Source organism: Pholis gunnellus, assembly GCF_910591455.1.
Source record: "Pholis gunnellus genome assembly, chromosome: 16".
NCBI lineage: Eukaryota > Metazoa > Chordata > Actinopteri > Perciformes > Pholidae > Pholis > Pholis gunnellus.
The window spans coordinates 12,484,262-12,505,742 of record NC_136543.1 but is presented as its reverse complement, the minus strand read 5'-3'; the positions used below and the strand labels follow the sequence as shown (position 1 = coordinate 12,505,742).

The 21,481-nt window shown below is 43.1% G+C and overlaps 1 protein-coding gene across 1 annotated transcript in view; it reads right to left on the bottom strand.

Annotated features, from left to right (window-relative positions):
- Positions 1–21,481, bottom strand: part of rapgef5a (Rap guanine nucleotide exchange factor (GEF) 5a) — a gene marked incomplete at its 5' end in the record, with an annotated part of 42,574 nt that overhangs the window by 3,587 nt on the left and 17,506 nt on the right. The window contains 16 exons of the mRNA XM_079176276.1: positions 256–310; positions 606–670; positions 873–960; positions 1,113–1,163; positions 1,273–1,363; positions 1,492–1,670; positions 2,122–2,244; positions 3,231–3,328; positions 3,752–3,901; positions 4,171–4,249; positions 4,476–4,506; positions 4,651–4,742; positions 6,649–6,965; positions 10,526–10,626; positions 11,566–11,711; positions 17,975–18,181. Coding sequence (XP_079032402.1) covers positions 256–310; positions 606–670; positions 873–960; positions 1,113–1,163; positions 1,273–1,363; positions 1,492–1,670; positions 2,122–2,244; positions 3,231–3,328; positions 3,752–3,901; positions 4,171–4,249; positions 4,476–4,506; positions 4,651–4,742; positions 6,649–6,965; positions 10,526–10,626; positions 11,566–11,711; positions 17,975–18,181 — 1,873 coding nt within the window. The remainder of the gene's footprint in view (positions 1–255; positions 311–605; positions 671–872; positions 961–1,112; positions 1,164–1,272; positions 1,364–1,491; positions 1,671–2,121; positions 2,245–3,230; positions 3,329–3,751; positions 3,902–4,170; positions 4,250–4,475; positions 4,507–4,650; positions 4,743–6,648; positions 6,966–10,525; positions 10,627–11,565; positions 11,712–17,974; positions 18,182–21,481) is intronic.

Here is a 21,481-nt window from a genome sequence, read left to right as displayed (position 1 = left end):
AACACAGACTGTGTTATGGCCATTTAAAGAGAGTAAAAGAAAAGTCTGCAAATGGTTGCTTAGAAACTGTATGAGGGAACTGAGTGGTACAGGTGCAGTACACTAGCTCAGCGTCAGGCGGCGTCAGATTCCTCACAATGAATGGATCCGAGCATCAATACGTTTGTCACAAGAGGGAGGAGCCTGTAGAGCCCCGTGTAGGTCAGCCTTTCTTATAATTTGCCACAGAATTCACTCAGAAGGGAGAAGACTCACCCGGCTGGTCGCTTTGGCAGTGGCGAATCATTCTCACTGTGTCTGCGATCATATGCTGTCGGATTAGGAGAAAACATGTTGCATCAGTGCAATACCAAACAGTCACAATCTAATATTTACTGCACCATAGCACTTATTATAATGGCTGTAAGGATTATTTTCTCGATTAATCGCTTGGTCTGTAAACTGTCTAAACATAATGAAGTCCATCCCAGTTTCTCAAAATTCAAGGTGATGTCTTTAAAGACAATTTCAACAATCGCTTCACTCGTTATAATTTCAAAAATCCTTTTTAATCCTTTTAATATGTGGCCTTGTCTGTGCGACACTCAAACACTGACTCAACTTACCAGCTTCTCAAAGTTGACCAGGTTGTCGTGGAAGGTCTTATTTCCCTCGTGGATGAATGTGATATCTAAGAGCAGAGGACAAGTGTTTTATCATTGGTTCTTTCAACAAAAGCAATTAAGTGTGTGTGTGTGTGTGTGTGTGTGTGTGTGTGTGTGTGTGTGTGTGTGTGTGTGTGTGTGTGTGTGTGTGTGTGTGTGTGTGTGTGTGTGTGTGTGTGTGTGTGTGTGTGTGTGTGTGTGTGTGTGTGGAGGGGTTAGAGATAATACCTTTCAGGAGAAGAGGCATGAAAGGGATCTTGGGAGGCTTCATCTTCTTGAAGGCTTCCCGATAGGCTTTGTGGTTCAGAGATGGATCCTGAAGAAAGATGAGGGGAAGACGACCGAAGAGAGAAAACAGAGTGAAAGGAGAGCATTGGAAAAGGAGAAGAGATTATCAAATAAAAAAAAAAAAGAGGAATGTATTTCTAGCTTTGCATTTATTTCCATCTCTGTCGATGAAAGTCTCACCGTGATGAGCTCCAACTCTGAGAAAAGCTTCTTGAACTTCCCCGGACATTTCTGAAAGGAAGGCGTTTGGTCAGGATCCAGTTTTAAACACTTGTGTATATATATATATATATAAATAAATATAAATAAATACACTAAACGCAGCAACACAAACTCTTACCTCCCAGGTTTGGTTGAGTCGGCTGACAGATGCTGTGTTTAAACCCATGATGATGGCAAATGCAGAATTCAAATTTCTTTGGGCTTTACAACTACAGACACACAAAAATAGTTAAAGAATTAAAACAAATACATCACAGTTCATAGAAATCTTAATGTGTTTGATACATGCTCTTTTATCTGTGTATATTTCTGAGAGTGTGTATCTGTGTGGCCTTACTGAGCTGCGATCTTGATGAACTTCTTGAGCAGCTGTACTCTCTTGTTGAGCGACACACACATGAGCACCTCGGACATGACCCACTGCTGGACCTCGTTACAGCGCTGGAGCAGCACTGAGAGTGCCGCCGTGTGGCCGGTACCAGGAACACGGCTGAGGGTGTAGTAAGCGAGCTCTTGCTGCATGTGGAGGGAGAGTGTCAGTGAACGACATCGAGGAATGCCCAAAAAACATCTGGTCCCATTTTCAGAGCACAAGGTGACATCTTGTCCGACCAATAGTCAAAGACTCCCCAAAATAATCAATTTACAATCATAAGAAACAAAGAAAAGAAGCATTTGAGAATGGAAAAACATTGCCTAGACTTCTATACTGTAACATCCACATAACAGTGTAAGATGCAGCCTGTGTCTCTTCATCTGTGCTCTGCTTCAGCATTTTCACAAAACATATTCAGCCGCTGAGCTGCAAGAAGACTTTCTGTACTCATGATCCAGCAAGTTATGCAAAGCATTTGCATCTTTAATGCTTATGTTCCAGCAAACTCTGCCATGACTATGAATTAACTATAAATGATGTGCACACACCACATGCATATATTTGAGTGTGTGTGAGTGTGTGTATATATACCTCGTGGATGGATTTGAAGAGGCTCCAGTCCAGGTGTGTGAGAGCAGCTGCCACATCCCAGGTGTTAATACCTAGAAGTCGCACCGGCCTCCTGCTTAGCTCAGCACTGTCCGTTAAAGGAGGCTGCACACACAAAGGAAAGTTAAGCTAGCACATAGAAAGACACAAAAATACAGTACATACAGTACACACACACAAACACACACACACACACACACACACACACACACACAGGGGCTGTCTATTTACAGGAATAGGGCTATCTCTAAATAAGCAACAGCAACAGTATGTCCCCTTCATAATAACTTACAGGACAATGAGCCTGTAGGGGAAAGAAACAATATAGCACAGAGCCATTAGAGCAAGTGCCTCCTGCCTGTATACAAGCAGCACTGAAAGCTGAGAAGGGAGCGGTGATTCCTCCAGCACAATTGTTCTTTACAGCGCTTGGTTACAGGTCACAGTAACTAAAAATCAGCATTTGTGAGCCTGACAATAGACCAATAACTCAGCAAACAATAAGCTGAACCAAACTATGTATTGCCGACCAGCGGGACAGTAAATAGTTCAAATGTAGAGCATCTACTGGTTTATATATATACACCTATCCCCCAAAAAGAACTAAATCCCTTGAACTGCAGTTCCTAAAATGCCAAATACTGCAAAAACTATTTAAGTATAAACAGCTGAAGCTCCACTGTGAAAAACCATGCCATTACAAAACAACACTTTGCCCTGATACAGCACTTTCCAATCCTGCTGTCACGGTTGGGTAACAACAAAATAATTGTGGCTCACACCTTTTCTCTCCTATTGAATCAGAGTTAATAACAATCACCTGGCCTAAGTCTTTCCAGCTTGCTTATAATGCATGACTCATCGCAACACTGTGAAAATATGTCAGTTGGGGATTTAGAATATTCATGTTCATGCCTGACTTAGCCAGAAGAAGACAATATCAGAGGCAGCAAATGCCCAAATAATCACATATTTGAGAGGTCGTGGTTTGCTTTAAACCTGCAATCTGCATCTTTAGGCTCTATGAATGCTCATGAAAAATGGATGTGTTGCAGAAAGACAAAAACATAAACAACAGAGTATTTACATACCAGAATCTCAGTGAGATCCCTGCGACAGGCCACAAGCTTTCCCTGTGGGGTCATAGACTCTGAATACGCACAGTCACTGGGCTGTAACACCCTCCGCTCTGCAGAGGAGAGATGATGATAACAATTTAGAGTGTAGGACAGTGACTCCCAACACGGGGTACTCGCACCCCAGGGTGTACTTTTGCAGTTGCCAAGGAGCATGTGGAAGGATTGTAGCTCAACTAATAAAAGAAAGCCAAGTAGTGGATACATGATTAAACTAGATAGCTAAAAGTAATGAACAAATAGTTAATTCCAAGTAAAAGTAACTTAATAACGGTTGAAATAGTTAAAAGTATTGGATAAATGGTTAATAGAAATAGCTAATTGCAATGGTTGAAATAACTAAAAGGTCATGTAGAAATGGTTTTAATAGACAGGGCTAAAAAGATGCAGTTTCTGCCACTCCAAGGTATGAATGCAAACTTGACCAAACCGACCAAAACTATTTCATGCATTTCTTTGCGTGTTTGTGTGTGTACCTCCAGTGTGCGTCGCCACGGCAAGCACCATGTCTTCTTCTGCTCTGTCCACCTTCAGAGCCACAATTCTTAGCAGCTCGTGGGCCTCCAGTGAGGGGTGTGCGTGGACACTCAGGTAGGAGTCAGCGCTCACATGCACGCAACAAATGACTGAAAGATATGTAGAAAATGGTCATAGATCAGTGAATGTACTGTTCATATACTGTAAACACTGTAAAAGGCTAAAACAGAGACACTGAAATACTGTAAAGTTCATTTTTGTCAAGTACTGAAGCAAAAAAACAAGAAAACACACTGTATTTAAGCAATGTGCATGTGCACAATGAAATTAAAACTCACAGTCTGACATTATGCATAATTGTGAACAGTCACGGGCAGTGTGTTTTGTGTTTGTGTACGAGTGTGTGTCTGTTACTCACCCTCTCTAGTGTCAGTCGCCGGACTTCTGAGTTGCAAAGAGTTTTCCTTCAAACTCGACTGCTGATACATTTGTTTACTCTGACAGAGAGCAGAAGACACACGGAGATGTATAATACTGCAATTATACTTCACTGAGTATAGCGATGAATCATTACAGTACAGGGCTCAAGTGTCTGAAATAGGGCCGAAATAATGAACAATTAAATAATAGGTTGTATCAGTAAAATGTAGCTGGCAGAGTCAAGCAGCATGGATGTAGTAAATATTCCCTCTAATCCACCTCAACCCCTCCTCTCTGGCTTACCTTTAGGCTTGGAGGACAGTCATCGACGGTGCTACAAGACAGAAATAAGCACAACGGTGAGGAGGGATGCAGGTAGGCATGGAAAATCAAAAACACACACACACACACACACAGTGACAGGCAGTCGTATTCAATACAGAGAACAAAGTACTCGTGCAGAGACAAACACACTTACTGTCTGCGACGCAGAAGTTTCTGGAACTCCTTCAGGTCTTTCTCCAGTGTGGGGAACTCATACAGGTCTTCCAAAACACACCTGTACAAGGTCTGACAGAGAGAGGGAGAGGAAAACAATCATGTCGACACTTTTTGGGGGGTTTGATGGTGAAATATGTTAGTTTGATCCATCAGGAAGGCTGCTAACTGGCAGAAGGAAATAGCATTGAAACACTTTTGTCTTTGGATGTTCTCCAAAGGTTCAGTCTCTAAACATCATTGTACACTGGCTCCATATCAGACTGACTATCTGCCTGTTACAACACAGCTGTAGGATGTCGCAAACATTTTTATCATATTATAATTATTAATGGCTAAAAGAAAGGCAAGTCAATTCTTTTGAGGGTTAGTTTACCCAAATCGCTTTTCACTGCTTTGAGCATAGTACATTTAATTCCTTTCATCTTAATTAGTAGTGGAAGAATAAATCTCAAAGGCGGTTGGCAAATTTTAAAATATGCACTGATAACGGAAAAGAATAAGGAAAATGTGTTTGTTTGTAATTTAGGTGGAGCAACCTTCTAACCCTACCAGTCCTAATGAATTTCATATAGTGCCCACGGTAACACGGCTGTTACTGAATCAAGGACAAGGAGGACAACGAGGCAGAGATAAAGTGTGAAATACAACAAAATAGCATGGCGTTAACACCCCAGTCTGTGCAGCTCATTTACTGAATACCATCAAGAGTAAATGATGCTGCGTAGGTTGGTGACATCAGACAAAAGCTCTACCGTGTACTTAAATGGGTGACGAGGCACGCAGTGTGTCTGTGTGTGCAGGGCAGAGAATAAGTAAGCAGCATGAAAGCCCAGGAGGCAGTGACAGTGAGAACTTGCAAGCATCCACACACACACACACACACACACACACACACACACACACACACACACACACACCTCCAAACACCTGCTTATCGCTGTCATTGACCCACCGTAGCCTCCCATCCCAATTCCCCTCTCATTCCTCTGTTACTAGGCAACTATCACCTGGGTTACGCACCCCACATGAGATTATTATACCCATGCCAACTCTTGCACTTTGGTTTCCGTGGCAACCCGGCACCGAGCGACGTAGCCGGCGCCGCCAGGTTACGGAGGGACAAGTGATCGGTGAGTGTGAGCGCTTGTTGTGGGAGAGTACACGTGTGATGGTGTTGTGTGCGTGTCTGTGTGTGTGTGTGTGTGTGTGTTTCTCTTTCAGTGTCACAGTTGTCACAGGGATTCAAAAATCCAATTCAGCCAAACATGTGAAAATACAGCAGGAACACAGCTGATACAAACTGCATTTGTATTTCTACGTCCCCATCTTTCAGTTTCTCCTTCTGTGCGGCTTCTCTCTCTCTCCCTCTCTCTCTCTCTCTCTCTCTCTCTCATAATAAAATGACATTAATAACCTGCGCGTGTGTGTTTTCAATGCCCATGACGTACTGTGTAGATAGATAATGTATTTCATACAATTAATGGTGGAATAATGAACTTTTTGCAAATTAGTTACTTGCTGTTAGATATGTGAATCATTCTCCTGGTTATCTTGTATCTATATATTATGATTATAGCCCCTTTTCCTCATATGACACACTATGAAGGTGCCTGTATTCTGTTTCTGTCTTATTAGTTTGTTTCGTCAGAAGGATGAAATAAAAACAAAAAACATCAACTCGGTTCTCCTGTGGGAGAAAGCTGAAACACATTTCACAGGCGATGCAGCCAAACAAAAAGGATCAGACAAAAACACGCGCACACTCTTCAGCTCTTCGTCTCTCTCCACAAAATGCTTGATGTCCTGTCGTCAGAAAGACAACCCCACACGAGAACGAGAGACACAGAGAACACATGAAGATGTTCTTGAGTGTGAAAGGCCACCACAGGATCAAACTCATTATATTGGTTAAATACAAGAGACAGAGTGAAAAGAAAGCAAACGGATGCGGTGGAGAAGGCGAGCAGTGCCGTACCTTCATGAAGCTCCTGACGTGCTCCTCTTCCTTCAGGAAGTCCTTGTAGAGCCGGCTCCAGTGGGAGACCAGCTGCAGCACTTTACGCTTCCTGAAGAGGGCGTCTTTGCCCTCCTCCTGGCCCCTGCAGCGGGCGCTGCTATAGGTGAGAGCGGTCAAGGAGACAACGAAGAACAGTGTGGAGCAGTCTGAAAGGATTTGTGTGTGTGTGTGTGTGTGTGTTTGCCAGTAAGGATATTGTCCAAGCAGAGCCTGACAGAGGTCATTGGTGGACATGAACACCAGGTAGGTCAACAGGAAGTCATCCAGCAGTGTTTCTGAAACAAAGGAAACACACCATCAGTCACTTCCAAGGCCTTGCAGAATCAGAATGTGAAAACACACACAAAAGTATGTTTTAGTTTCTCCCTTTGTCCCTCTCTTCACCTCTGATTCCTTCAGTCTACGTGGATGAATGTAGACTAATCAATGTGTCCTCTATGTGTCTGCCACATTACAAATTTGAAGCAGTGACAATAAATAATGGATCAACAATGGATCAAATAACAATGTTTAATTTGAACGGGGCTGCTGATGGACACAGTTAGCTGACAGCTGGTGAACACAGTGGAGCATTTAGCAGCTAAAGAGCCAGATATTTCCCTCAGGAGTTGGTAGAAACAAAAATAATCGGAGCTAAAAGAAAATTGGACTTATATTCATCACTCAGGATAATACTAATGCTGCTCTGTGTCTGTTGGATGTGGACATATGCAAATCATTGCAAACACATTCGCCATATCAACCTAAAAAGATGATGTGTATTTTATGGCGACACCACTCCATCAAGTAAAACGTATTGTGCATAATTTCATACATATTTCCTGAAAACTCAGTCTGACATATTTAGTATCTTTGCAGACTTTAGGATCTCCACTAAAGTCAAAATAAGGTTCAGTGGGTTTCACCAAAATTAGGTTGCACAGCATGAGTTTGGAATTGAAGAGGTTAAATATTATTTAGTTATTGTGCCAAACACTTAATGTTTTCCATCTACACCCACACAGTCATGATGAAGAAGACTATCAAGAGTTTTTTTATAGTTATATAGATATATATTAGAAATATACTTTAGAAAGAAGCAAAGCAATCATTTCTCAATTTCCCAACAACTTCAAAAACTACACAAATTCATCAGTGTAGAGCAAGCAAATGTGCAAGATGGCAAGTGTGTGTGTGTGTGTGTGTGTGTGTGTGTGTGTGTGTGTGTGTGTGTGTGTGTGTGCGCAAGAGAGACTCAGCAGGTGTTCAATGAGTAAGAACCGAATATAAACAGCCCTTGTGGCAGACGGGTAATGAGCCATTGTTGGTGTGAGGTAGCTGTGATGTGTGTGCATGTGTGTGTGCATGTGTATGTGTGTGTGTGTGTGTGTGTGTGTGTGTGTGTGTGTGTGTGTGTGTGTGTGTATGTGTGTGTGTGCGTGTGTGTGTGTGTGTGTGTGTGGTGTCAAACTCTTTCTCTGGGCAAATTTGTGACCCAAATATGGCTCTGCCGGGCAGAGAGCTAAGAAATCAATTATAGAAGACTGAACGAAGGCTGCGGCTTTAATATTTGATCAACTGTCTTTTCTTTAGAAATAAAATTTAAAAATCAACTTTTTTCAAGAACATTTTTCAGGCAGGCCTGACTGAGTCAACCCTTTTGACTCACTTTCTGTAGAGCTCCTTGTTGACCGGCTATCAGTCTCTTTTTCTGACATCTCTCTCTCTCTCTCTCTCTCTCTCCATCAAACTCTCCTCGTACACCCCCCCCCCCCCCCCTACGTCCCCATTTTTCCATTTGCTCCTTCTCGGCGGTTACATTTTCCTCCCTCTACTACTCTCCTACACTCGCACTCTCTCAGCTCTCTATGATGATAAATATCCATTTTTATCTTCAACATATGCCCTCTGCGTTTGCCCGCTGGCACGCACAAAGTCAAACACATGCAGTACACACACACACACACACACACACACACACACACAGCACCCTGATGAATAACTCATTCAGTTCTGACCTTGGGGTCTTTATCTCTTGTGAGAGAGAAAGGAAAAAGAGAGAAAATGTGTGTGTGCTGAACTCATCGCGGTCATCTGCTGCTGTGTTTTTTGTTGTGTGCGTGTGTTTTTTATGTGTAAATGGGGAGGAGTGGTTGGGGTAATCACTCTCACGCTCTCTCTCTCTCTGTGTGGAAGCATGTTCGAGCCTGTTCAACATGCTGCACAGCTAAGCCCACTAAAACGGCACACTGATGCTCAGCACCACCCCAGAGGGCCTACACACACACACACACACACACACACACACACACACACACACACACACACACACACACACACACACACACACACACACACACACACACACACACACACACACAGCGTGAATAAGCACCCTCATGCTTATTCAGTGCACATATACCAAAAGATTGACACACAGATACAGAGACAAAGACAGCCAAACATGCACATACACTCTTGATCTACATCCCTGCTTCTGCCTCCTTAGAAAAAAAATGAAAAGTGCGGTGAATAAATATCAGGCGGTTCTCCACCACAAAGACCATTTCAGTTCTCTCTCTCTCTCTCTCTCCCCCTCCCTCTCTCTCCCTCCCTCCCTCTTTCTTCCTTTGCTTCCTGCAATTCAGTGAGATGGCTCCCTGTGGACTGCTGGGAACTGGTGGTGCTGAGGAGTTGATACATAAAGACGCCTTGTCTTAAAATGGTGAGAGCAGGTTTGTATAAAATACAGGTTGGGACCCAGATGTCTCTGTGTGATAAAGGTGTTACTTTACTGGACATGGGCTCCATGGTGATGGTTCATTTTGATGATCCAGGGGACAAAGATGTCAAGATTCATTGACTAATGCAAGAAATCAGTTGTATGTTTTTCTTTTTACCTGAGCAGGAATGATTATTTTACTTTAACAGCATGAAAAGGACAAAAACCTAAACCAACTCACATCACTATTACAATCAAATAATCCCAAAACAATTAGCTGATTAACAATCAGTTGTAGGGTTGTACGCCTCCAACAGCCTGTCAAGTTGCAGTTTACATCCTTGTCTGTCCAAAAATGTCATCACTTCATTATTTAATCCTAATAGACATTTGTGGGAAATTATCACTGTGGCCATAAATGCGTTTTTTGTGATTAACTTATACTGTGTAAAAAATGATAAACATTTATAAAACAGAAAATAAATTAGTTGAAGCCTTACTTTAAGGTGCTAACTCGCTGCTAAAAAACAAACGGCAAAACGTTTCCAGACAAGTGCTGCACTGTCAAAGAACCCAGCAGCTATAAGGTGGACTGATTGTGAAAATGACGTATGACAGTTAAACAGCCCACTGAAATTGTTTGCAGCAGAAATGCCTCCAGCCCCTCGAGGGAATCGCTTCACAAACTCATTAGAGCATTTAACCTCTTGAATGTTCCTCATATTTACAGATTTATAGGCAATGACTTGGCTGAATGAATGCACACACACACACACACACACACAGACAACATGATCAAGGGGAAGTGCATACCTCCCAGGTTTGAACCCACCGTGTGGAAAATGAAAGAGATGGAGAAAAGTCCAGGCTGGGCTGTGTTGAAACTTGTTGTGTGGCAATGAAAATGAAATTCCATGAATGAGAGGGCGGGGAGTTCTTTTGTTTTAAACAAACCTTTAGACCAAAATACCACAGTTTCTTTATTTATATGACCAAACTTTCCACTAACTATTGTTTTACTATTATATTTTCTATATGTTCCTATCTTTTTATGGAGATACACACACATTGTTCGTACAGTCGCCCTCTTATACATGTGTACACATGTGTTCACACGTGTGTTGACAAACTCACCGCTCTCCCTGCTCTCTTGCGCCCCTCTTTGGTCGTCCAACCGCAGGTCACTCAGCAGATGCTCCAAGATCTTGAGCGGTGTCCCCGACACCACCACATACCTGTAGGAGGAAGAGTTGCAACAATCTTCCTCACTAGAGAACCAAGAACGACCACTTCCACTCCTCCATCCTCCCTCCCTCCCTTCCTCCGCATCGTCGTCATCGATGTAGCGAAAATGGGGAACGTCAAATGTACAGATTTCTAAACTGCTACCATCTTCATCATCGTTGCTATCCACGTCATCATCATCATACTCCTCGTCTTCATCATGTATGTCCTCCTCTGCCTCTGCAAGCGTGGCTAGATCGGTAGACATCTTCATATCTAAACACTTCCAGATGATCCGCCCTCATCTAAGCCCTGCATACCCAGGAGGGTGCTCTCTTGTGGGGTAAACTGCCTTCCAGTCTGCCCCTATCAGCTAAGAGCTCCGGAGATTAAAACCCTCCCTCAGCTTGTAGCATTCGGAGGGGACTGATTGCTACTGAAGATGCTGAACACTGTATACACGCAGACATACACACACACACACACACACACCCACTTAACCTGCCTGTCACTGACACTCCCTGCATTGTGCCTTAGGTCTTGGCACAGACTGCCCCAAATAACACACACAAACACAGACACCACACAAAGAAATGTACTTTGAGGAAAATCTTTCGCACAAACACACACAAATGGTCCTAAATGCACACACTGATTTGTGGAAGGAAGTAAACCAGTCTGGGTGTCATCTTTGTTTCCCTTTCAGCTGAAAACAAAAAAGCCATTCTCTTCTTCCTGCTCTGTGCCAGTAGCTGAAGCATACATTATCTGTCGACACACACAGTGTCGACAGCACTGCTGATATTTTGCATGTACGTGCAAGAGTGTGTAGTTGCAACTTGACATCACAAAGTATGAAAGCTGAAAACAAGAGGGAGGAGTACTATGATTATGTTTTTGTTGCTACTGTTGGTTCGGAGGGCTCTTATTATGTAGGAGGAGGTACTGACCTCTTGTCGCAGTCCTCCTCTCTGGATCCGCCCCCCGACGACGTGGGTGAGGGACGGTCCGACGGCGACGTCACTGATGATGTCACTCTCCGCAACACCAACACATCCCGTCCTCTCTCCTTCAGACAAACCCTCCCCACCGCCTCCTGAGGGAGAAAGAGAGAGAAAGAGAGAGAGAGACATGCCACAAAGTGAGACAAGGACAAAACTGTTGGAAGGCGATTTAAGGGAGTTTTTTCCAACAGTAGATACTTTCAGCAATACAATTAACGCGATGCATCATTAGTCAACCCTCGTCAAAGGAGAGGCGACTGGGGCCGCTATTACAGGCCTATTTATGTGTATTGGTTCCTGTGTATATGATGCCCGAAATGCCCAAAAGACATGCTTGTTGTACCCCAAACAGCATTGACAAGTTTGAAGGTGCAATATAGAGGATTCTGAAAATGAATATAGCAGCAAAGAACTGTTGTCTATGTAAAGATACAGTGGAGTCGATCTGAGCAGAGAATGAAGTCGCTCTCCCTCTGCGTGTGTTGTTACACAAGCTTTTCACGCATGGGTTGACATAGCCGGGCCGGCCACGCTTGCTTTTGGTGCATGTTAGTGCATGTTAGTGCATGTGCAAATCATTTTTGATATTGTCTGGGCCTCAAATATCCAGTATCCGAAGATTGAAAAGTTTCTCCTACATGCACACACATGCAGCACACACCCAATCGCTCACCACTCCACACATGTAGGCACCGATTCTGTTGCCAACATCACAGGCGAGTATTGCATTTCCTGCCTTCAGAAGCAATGCTATTGTGCAATAAATAACAATGGGGCCACCGAGGAATGGAGGCTGACACTCAAAATGATGCCCTGCTCCAAAAGTGAACAGCAACTTGATCTGTGACTGCACACATAAACACACACACACACACACAGTAGAACAGAGCTCCAGATGGACAAAGGAGCACAATGAGAAACAGCCTGAGGAGAGGAGAGGAAAAGGAGAGGAGAGAAGGAGATCAAAGGCAGAAGACATGAGGAGCAGGAGGAGAGATAAAGACGCGACGTCTCTCCTCCAGCTGCTCGCTGCAGTCTCTGTCGCAGCCAGAGAGGATCGAGCAGCAATCACAGCTGACACAGAGAGCTTTCTATGCAGGGCTGTCTGTCTGTCTGTCGCACTGGGTCTGCCTTTAATAAACACACTGCAGATACATAACGTAAGACTAGTCATGCATCAACATTTCAGTTCCACAATTACATTACATAGCTTGTTAAAGCTTGTGATTTTGGACATCATGGAGCCCTAACACTGAGCACTACGACAGTCACTGGTACCTCTGTAACACACAAAAAAGATTCAATAGACAGGCCGACACGACGCACAAGCGACACACAAACACACACATGCACGCTCTGTTTATCTGTGATCATCTGATGAAAGGAGTTGTCTGATCTTGACAGACAGCAGGTGAGGTCTTACTTGGGTCAGACAACAATTTGCCCAAAGTGCTGTGTGTGTGTGTGTGTGTGTGTGTGTGTGTGTGTGTGTATGTGTGTGTGTGTGTGTGCTATAATACAGATCCCTGAATCCTGTCCCTCAGGCGTGTGTGTGTGTGTGTGTGTCACATTCCGATGAACATTCATCTGATTAAATACAATATGATTTAAACGTATTTCTTCATTGAAGTTGTGCCAAACCACTCGGGCTCGTACATGTTTATTTAACAAATTCCATATCGACAGTATTTTTGTTTTTACAAGTTGTATAGCCCTTTGAGGTAAACGTGTGACTTTGGGCTACATATATGAAGTCCGGCTTTAGCTCCATGTTAACTGTCCATGTTTACATTAAAGCTAAAGGATAATGATGACGCAACACTAGCAACTGCAACAAAGAATATTATTTGTACACTTTTTAATGATTCATTGTCGGGGATTTCAGGTAGTTCATAGGTTAAAAAGCCCACTACTGCAGAGCCTCTATCTTTGCTGAGCAATAGAAGAAAATACAACTGGAGGTGTTGAACGCAGCACAACGTCTTGTTAGGAGCATCTTAAACTTTGGTAAGAAAACAGGAGCTTCTTTGAAGTTGCATATTGCAGTCATTTTAAAATGGCTTTCATTAACTTAAGACAAACCACTTTTCTGATTTTCACTGCAATATACACGACATAATGTACAGAATACAAAAGACTAGCAGGTCTTCACAATGGACCCACCCGAGGACAAAGTGTACTTTCAAAGAATCATTGCCCTTTCACAATGCAACATGCTGAAATTAAATGTCCTCAAGAATTAGAAAAACAGAGATGCATACAGCTGATAAATGAGGCAGTGGCAGCTCACGTATAGCGATCTGACACTGCAAGCAATTATTTTACAATTTGGGCTGGCACCCAGACCGCACCCACAGTGGCCCAGATGTGACATCAAGATTATAAGAGTGGTCTAAAGGGGACATGCCATTAGAACACACCATCCAGGGTTTAATATGAGCCCGGATCCTTTATCACGAGTCTTCCCTATATGTCTTCTGACCTTTCCTGTCTCTCTATAATAAAAATGTTGTGGTGTTCCTGATACAGTAGCAAATTGTTGACACTCAACACTTTTCACTCAGAGGCCAAGAAAAACAACTTTGAGCCAAGAACGGAGGAAGGCAACGCACATACACACACTGGAGATCAAAGGCTGTCCAGAAAATGCACCAAAACAAACGTAAAACACACACATTCTCACTCTGCAAACTGTATGTGCATTATCACATACACACACACAAATACTCTGTAGTAGGGTTGAGGGCAAACAGCAGCTCCTAGGATCAACATTAACTTAGCCTGAGAAAGAATGCAAGCCATGAAAAGTCAAAATATACAAAGAAGGCCCTTGGACATTGAGAGGAGGGGTCAGCAAGTTATGCAACACAGAAAGAAAGAGAGAGAGAGAAGATGAAAAGAAAGCAAGATGAAAGGCAAGAGACCGAGACAGAAAGTGAGACACACGGAGGAGTGTTGGGGAAAGTGAGAAATACATTGAAATACAAAAGCAGTGTGAGAGAGATGTTTGAATCCAATGGGTTTCAGCCAAAAGCGCCGATATCCATCAGCTGGTGGGTCAATTAATTATCTTTAAGAAAAGCAGAATCTTGCAAGAACTGATTGATTAGTTTCTTTAGCCTCAGCCAACAATGGTAGTATGTCAGGCTTTGGCTTAAAGACAAAACAAGTACATTAAACTGTCCATTATGTGGTACAGCCTATAATGGTTTAAAACTATGGGGCACAGGTTGAGTGGACTTAACCTCTAGAGACAGAATTTCAGGATGTCCACACCCACTTCCAAACTGCTGTACGACAAAACTGTCGTGCTGCTAATGTACAAACCTCCATAACTGTCAGTTCTTGAGGCCATCACTTGTTCTCAACTAACAGGTGTGTCTGTCCCTTTCCTTCCAGTTCTTCCCCATCCCTTCCTTTAATTCAACCATCTGTACTTCCACCTCGTCTACACCCTTCCCTCCTCACTGTCTCCTCACTGTCTTTTCTCTCTCTCTCTCTCTCTGAATGGTCTGACTTTATGCTCTAGAGGTTTGGGGAGAGGAAATAGAGACCAGAGGACAGGACATGCACTTGCTGTGCCTCTTACGGGTCATGAACTGCATACACATCTCACTCGCACACACACACACACACACACACACACACACTATGACGTATTGTACAGAGGAAAGGTGGGCCTCACGGAAAGCCTAAAGGAAGCACTCTCTGTTCCCTTTGTGTTCCTGTGTGTGTGTGTGTGTGTGTGTGGTGATAGTGACCGTGGCGTATCTGTGTTGTGATAGCTCGGGGTCTGATTCCTGAAAATAATTGATAAGAATATGAAAACACAATGCTTTTCGGTCAGCAGCAGTAATCTCCACAACGATTAGAAAGTAACACAAGCAACCAGACAAGCCTCCCTGTGTGTGTGTGTGTGTGTGTGTGTGTGTGTGTGTGTGTGTGTGTGTGTGTGTGTGTGTGTGTGTGTGTGTGTGTGTGTGTGTGTGTGTGTGTGTGTGTGTCATGCAGTGACCTTGTATAATCCCATGTGCGGGTTGACCTCTTGAAAACTCTGATGGCTGAATCAAAGGAATACGAATGCAAGTCTGAAGAGACGAGAACGCAGAGATGCACCCGATGCACTGTACCGACACAGGAGTTATATCACTATGGAAACAGCCCACACCAGTTTGTCAGAGCATGTCTGTCATGGAAAAAAAAGAAAAAGAAACCATGACAACCCAGTAAAAGGAGATGAGTCTTTGTGGTGAATCGAGCTCGTTGATTAGTTTTGGTTTCTGCCACATGTTGCTGCCCGAGCTGGACAATGAGCATGTTAAAATGAGAATCACACATCCTCTGCTGAACAACATCATTCCTATGCGCACCCGTAGATATTATTATGGATCAGATAGGAGCCTCTTATTGAGCCCATCCGCCTGCTAGAATCACTTGATTCATTTCCTTTTACACCTTTATCGTAACCACTGGCACCCCTCTGTGGATGTAAGTGCTGCTTAATGCAACGTGATTGATAAATTATACGACAGCCGAACATTAACGATGTGTTAAATATGATGAATAGATAAGATCAGGAGAATGAAGCGGTAAGAATATTTTTGAAGTGCATCTTCTGTATCTCTTATATGTCATATAAGGATTTCCTTGTTTACAAAGCAGTGACGCACAGTAGAGCCGTCACAGAGCACCTGGCGATGTTATTCCATACTTTCTAATGTTGTAAATATTTGCAAATATACTTTTATACTATAACTTTCATTTGCCTTCCCCTACCTCTGATAATATAATGCCAAATTAGTATTATTGTGCGGAGGTGCACCTATATCTTATCTAAGAGACATTTGTTTTTAAGAGAATTTTTGGATAATTTCACGACTTCTGTAAGCTCTGCTGATGTTGTTTCTATAAGAAAAATATATAAGAAGCATCGATTTAATCTGACCTGAGAATCTCTCTTTAAAATAAAGTTGAAGAAAACTCCTCACTCTACAACAATGTCACCTTTGAATCATTTGAATCAGCTTGTCCCAGTATTCTTTGAATCATTTCTATATTTAAACCCCAAAACACTACAATTTGTCATTCATAACTTCACACACAATTTCCTGCAATTTGGCACAAAATATTTATGTTGATCAAGACAATCATCTGAGTCACAAACCACAATGATTGAGCAGTAAATATCAATGTAAGTTCACTTAAGAGCCTTAAATGAAAAATAATATTATAATACAAATACTCTGACAAAGGAAAAGTCTTATCCCCATAACTTCTATCCTTGTGTAACTTACATCATTTTGAGAGGCCTTGAAATTACACGACATATATTATTAAAGTAGGCAAATTGTTTTACAAATTAAAAGGCTCAGTGTGTGGTGTTTGATGAGAAGTCTAGTTGAACCCATTACTGCTTTAACAACACTATAAATATTTATCTGTAGTTTCAAACAGAAGCAAAGCTGTTAGAAAATGTAAAATGTTTCTATACAAGCAACGAAAGTGGAATCAGATGCACTCTGGAAAATCCCCAAGGCTGGGTTTCAGTCGAACTCGCCACGCTGATGAGACACTGTATATATATATATATATATATATATATACACATGTGGTAGATTTCATCGGGATGTAGGGGGAAATCTGACTGCATTTCGCTTCATTTCCTGCCCTCAGGTGCACTGTAGAGCAGGATTATACAGTACAACGCTTCTCTAACACCCCACTCATTATGTGCACCCACTGACTCAGCCTGCCACAGCGGCAGCAGTGCATGAACACACACACACATAAGCTCCCACACATGATTAGAAGCTCTAACCAGCCAACTGTCTCACACACACACACACACACACACACATACGTGAACACAGACGTACTTTACAGACTGTAAAAAGGGTATGGGATCACATTGCACTAAGCCATTATTAACACCCACATTAGACGAGCTAGAGAGCCGGTGGTTATTTAATCTAAAGTGATATGAATGCAACGATATCTTCAGTTTGCGTGTGTGTGTGGGTGCATGTCAGTGCAGTACAGTACAGTACAGAAGTAAGCAGACATGATATACATGTGTGTACGTCCTTTAGATTGACGGCAACACAAATCAGGATGGTACTGATCCAAGATTTACTCACATGATCCCTGACCCTGAAACACGTGAGTAACTCGGACCTGAAGGGTGTCTGTGTGCTTAAAAAGTGACGACAGTAATGACGGCATTTACCACATGATGACGCGCATTGCTCTCTGCTCACGCTACCCATATAGCCACATCTTGACCAACGACTTCGCAGAACAACATCAGTCCTTTGGAGGAAAAAAAACGGTCTGATATTAATGACTCCCTACTCACCGCCTGGTTCCTGTCAGGCAGCCGGTAGTTGTGGTTCTGCAGCAGCCGACAGCCGTCCTTGGCCAGACGCTGAACGGCCTCCAGCCCCAGCCGGCTGGTCAGCTCCTCGCGGCCGCACACGGTCCCCATTCCTCCCCCGCCGCCGCCTCCTCCTCCTCCTCCTCCACCGCTGCCGCCGCCATCCCGCAGCGCACACACCCCGCTCAGCTGCAACACAGGTGGCATGAACACATATCTCAACCCGCAGTCCCAAGACATGGTGGAGGCGCTCACCAAGTGTTTGTGGGATGGAGGGCAAGAAAGTTTAGTGTTTTTGTTCCAAGGGAGACCGAAAGCAGTTTGGGCATAATCCAAAAACTTGCAACAAGTTTTTCCTTTGCCCCTTTATGCCCATGTGAGGAGAATGAGATATAATGGTAATCCTGTCTGTCTAATTCTTCCTGATCTCTTATTCCTTTTATCTATTACAGTCTGTTGCACTTCTCTCTTTCTCTCAGTCTGACTGCTCCGTGTCAGAGGATCTGGCGGAGAAAGAGAGAGTGTGTATGATTAGTAGCATAAGTGGGCGGGAGTGTGTGTGTGTTTGTGTGTGTGTGGGAAGAGTGTATGCTGGGGGTGTGTGTGGTGCCTATCTGTCTCCTCCCCTCTATAGTTGGGACTCGTTTTAACCATCCGACCGATGTAGATAGGAAGTGTGTAAATGTGATTATCTAACAGTGATGTCTTTTTCAGCAGCAGACACTAAAACCTAAAGACACGAAGGGAAAGAAAGACAGAAAAAATGAAACAGAAAGAGAACAGATTCCATCAAAAGAGCTGCAGGACAACGGATAAACTAATGGCTTTGTCCTCAAAGTGACAGAAAACATGTCTGTGTGTGTGTGTGTGTGTGTGCTCCCTAAGGTGCTGCTAGTAGGATGGTTATCACCAGTGGCGGCCAGCCTGATCTGTTTATTTTCCTTGGAGAAGGGAGAATGAGTTGTATTTCATTTGGCTCAGAGTTAACCCTTCCTGTGAGCTCAACTATCCCACGGTGCCATGCTCTAACAGAGGATAACACACACACACACACTCAACATGATAGCATACTCCCACGCATTTTGTTTACGAGGAAAACTCTTATCTGCTAAAATAGCCACACGCACACACACACACACACACTATATCAGAGCCACAGCCCCCTGTCCCTTGCTGCTTCCTGTTAACCTGTGTTCAACTTCCTGTCCAAGATAAACCTGTCTGTGTCCAAGTGTTTTTATTGTGCGTCTGTCTCCGTCTATCTCCCTTTCTCTGCCATTGTATCCTTCATTTTTCTTTGGTCCGTTGTGTTTGACATCTGTGATAAGCTAAAAACCTGCAGTAGGCGGATAGATAACTGAAACTAAAGTGGTAGTTGTGTGTGGTTTATTGTCCTCCTTCTCATTTTGTCAAAATAAACTAAAATAATACTCGTGTTACCACTATGCTCTGCAGCTGATGGTGTAGCAATTCCTCTTTCCTCCCCTCTGCCGTCTTTACAAACCAGGTCTTTATTTGTTGGAGCAGCTTGTTTCTGAGGCGTGAAATCCACATGTAAATGTGTATAAATGCCTATATTATTGGCAATTGACATTTAATTAATTTCAATCGTACATTCCATTTGTAACTGACCAAGAGAGAGAGAGAGAGAGAGAGAGAGAGAGAGAGAACATTGTCTTAGACTGCGTTTTAATGCAGCTGAATTCACAATACAGTTGCTCTCATTCACAAAATGAGAATATGATTTGGTCTTGGCTCATCAGTAGTCAAATATGTTAACCAGCAGTCATTCCCGAGCTGCTGACAGAATCACTATTGCCTGATTACGACATCGACAGCGGAAATCAACAAAAATACAGGTTCATGACAGCAGCTGTGCTGTGATATCGGCTGTATTGACATTTAAAAAGGAATGATCATTGCTGTCGTGCTCATGCACAGCCACAAAGCAACTGCTCCCACATCTAAATACGCTGCAAACGCATTCCAATATACTCGTAAAACATGACAGAAATGTCAGCAAAGTGACTCTAAACTGTGTCATCAATATGGCTGAACACTGAAACCACAGCAGCACTGTGACTATTCCCAGCGCAACCAAGATATAATCCCGCTCTAGCGAGAAGAAAATATTTACGCTTATTTTTTTCTCGCCTAAATAAAGACAGTTGCAACACTTCAGGAGCTATAATCATAAAAAGAAACCATAATTTGATAGCAGAAAATCACTCTTCACTCCGAAGTTGTTCTGTATATGTAATTGTGTTTTAACGGACTCTCTTTTTCCTGTTCTCCTCCTCTCTCCTCATCTCTGGTGTAATCAGAGAATGAATTATTGATGGTGAAAAAGAGGTTTCCGCTGTAAAGAGATGGGACCAGAGAGCACACGGGCCTTCCTCTGCGCTCCGTTCTGACCCCATTTTCTACATTCAGCCACCTCATGGAGGCACACACACACGTGCACTCAGTGACCTTTACCAGAGAGCAAGGTAGTCAGAACAAGCCAATTATGATCAGTTATTAAGGATGTCCCAAGCCAATCTGTGTTGGAAATGAGATGCGTCGGTCACATTGAGTCTGATCCTTCTCCAGTCCTTTGTTTACAGCAATCTGGTTACATTGGCTGCTTCACTGTGCACCCATTAAAACACAACCTCTTCCAAACGCACAGTATACTGCAAAGAGCAAGCACACTGTGTTATGCTGCGTATGAGGAGAGGTTGTCCAAATCTTGCTGCATTAAAGGGATAGTTCAGGTTGTTTGAAGTGCGGCTGTAGGAGGGACTTATCCATAGTCAGTGCATTATAGATGACGGTCGGCACGCCCTCAACTTGGAGAAGCAGACAGGAGTTACCGCACATGAGCAAAGCAATGCGCAGCTGTCCACTGGAGAAAAACGTGTTTCAGCCACCTAAAAGAAAGGCCCACCTAAAACAATCAATATCACTTTAAATGGTCGCTATATTTAGAATATTTTGCTTCATTCTGCCATGAGACCATCAGCCGTTTACGATGGGGAACTGAAGCCGTCAGACCCAATTGAAAAAAAAATAATTGTAATTTGTTTTTTTTTCCAGTGGAGCCTGGTGGCTTTGGTGAAAGCATAGATGAAAGATTCAGTTCCCCGTGGGAAACATAGACTGTATAGCTGTTTCAAGGCAAGGTAAACCAGCTCTTCTAAATATAGCGTACACTTAAACCTGGTATGGATTATTTTTAGGTTGGCCTTTGTTTTAGGTGGCTAAAATACATTTAGCTGACATCCCCTTCCCACAACAGTTCCTTGCTTTGCTGCTGTGCCGGTTCTCGGGTCTGCTTCTCCAAACTGGAGTGGTGCCGACTGCCGGCGTCTACTGCAGTAATACACTGACTACGGATAAGTACCTCATAAAACCCCACCTCAAAAGACCCGAACTATCCCTTTAACAATTCCAAACATTACTGTCTCCACTGATATTGTACCAAACTCTAAGCTTTATTTAATATCA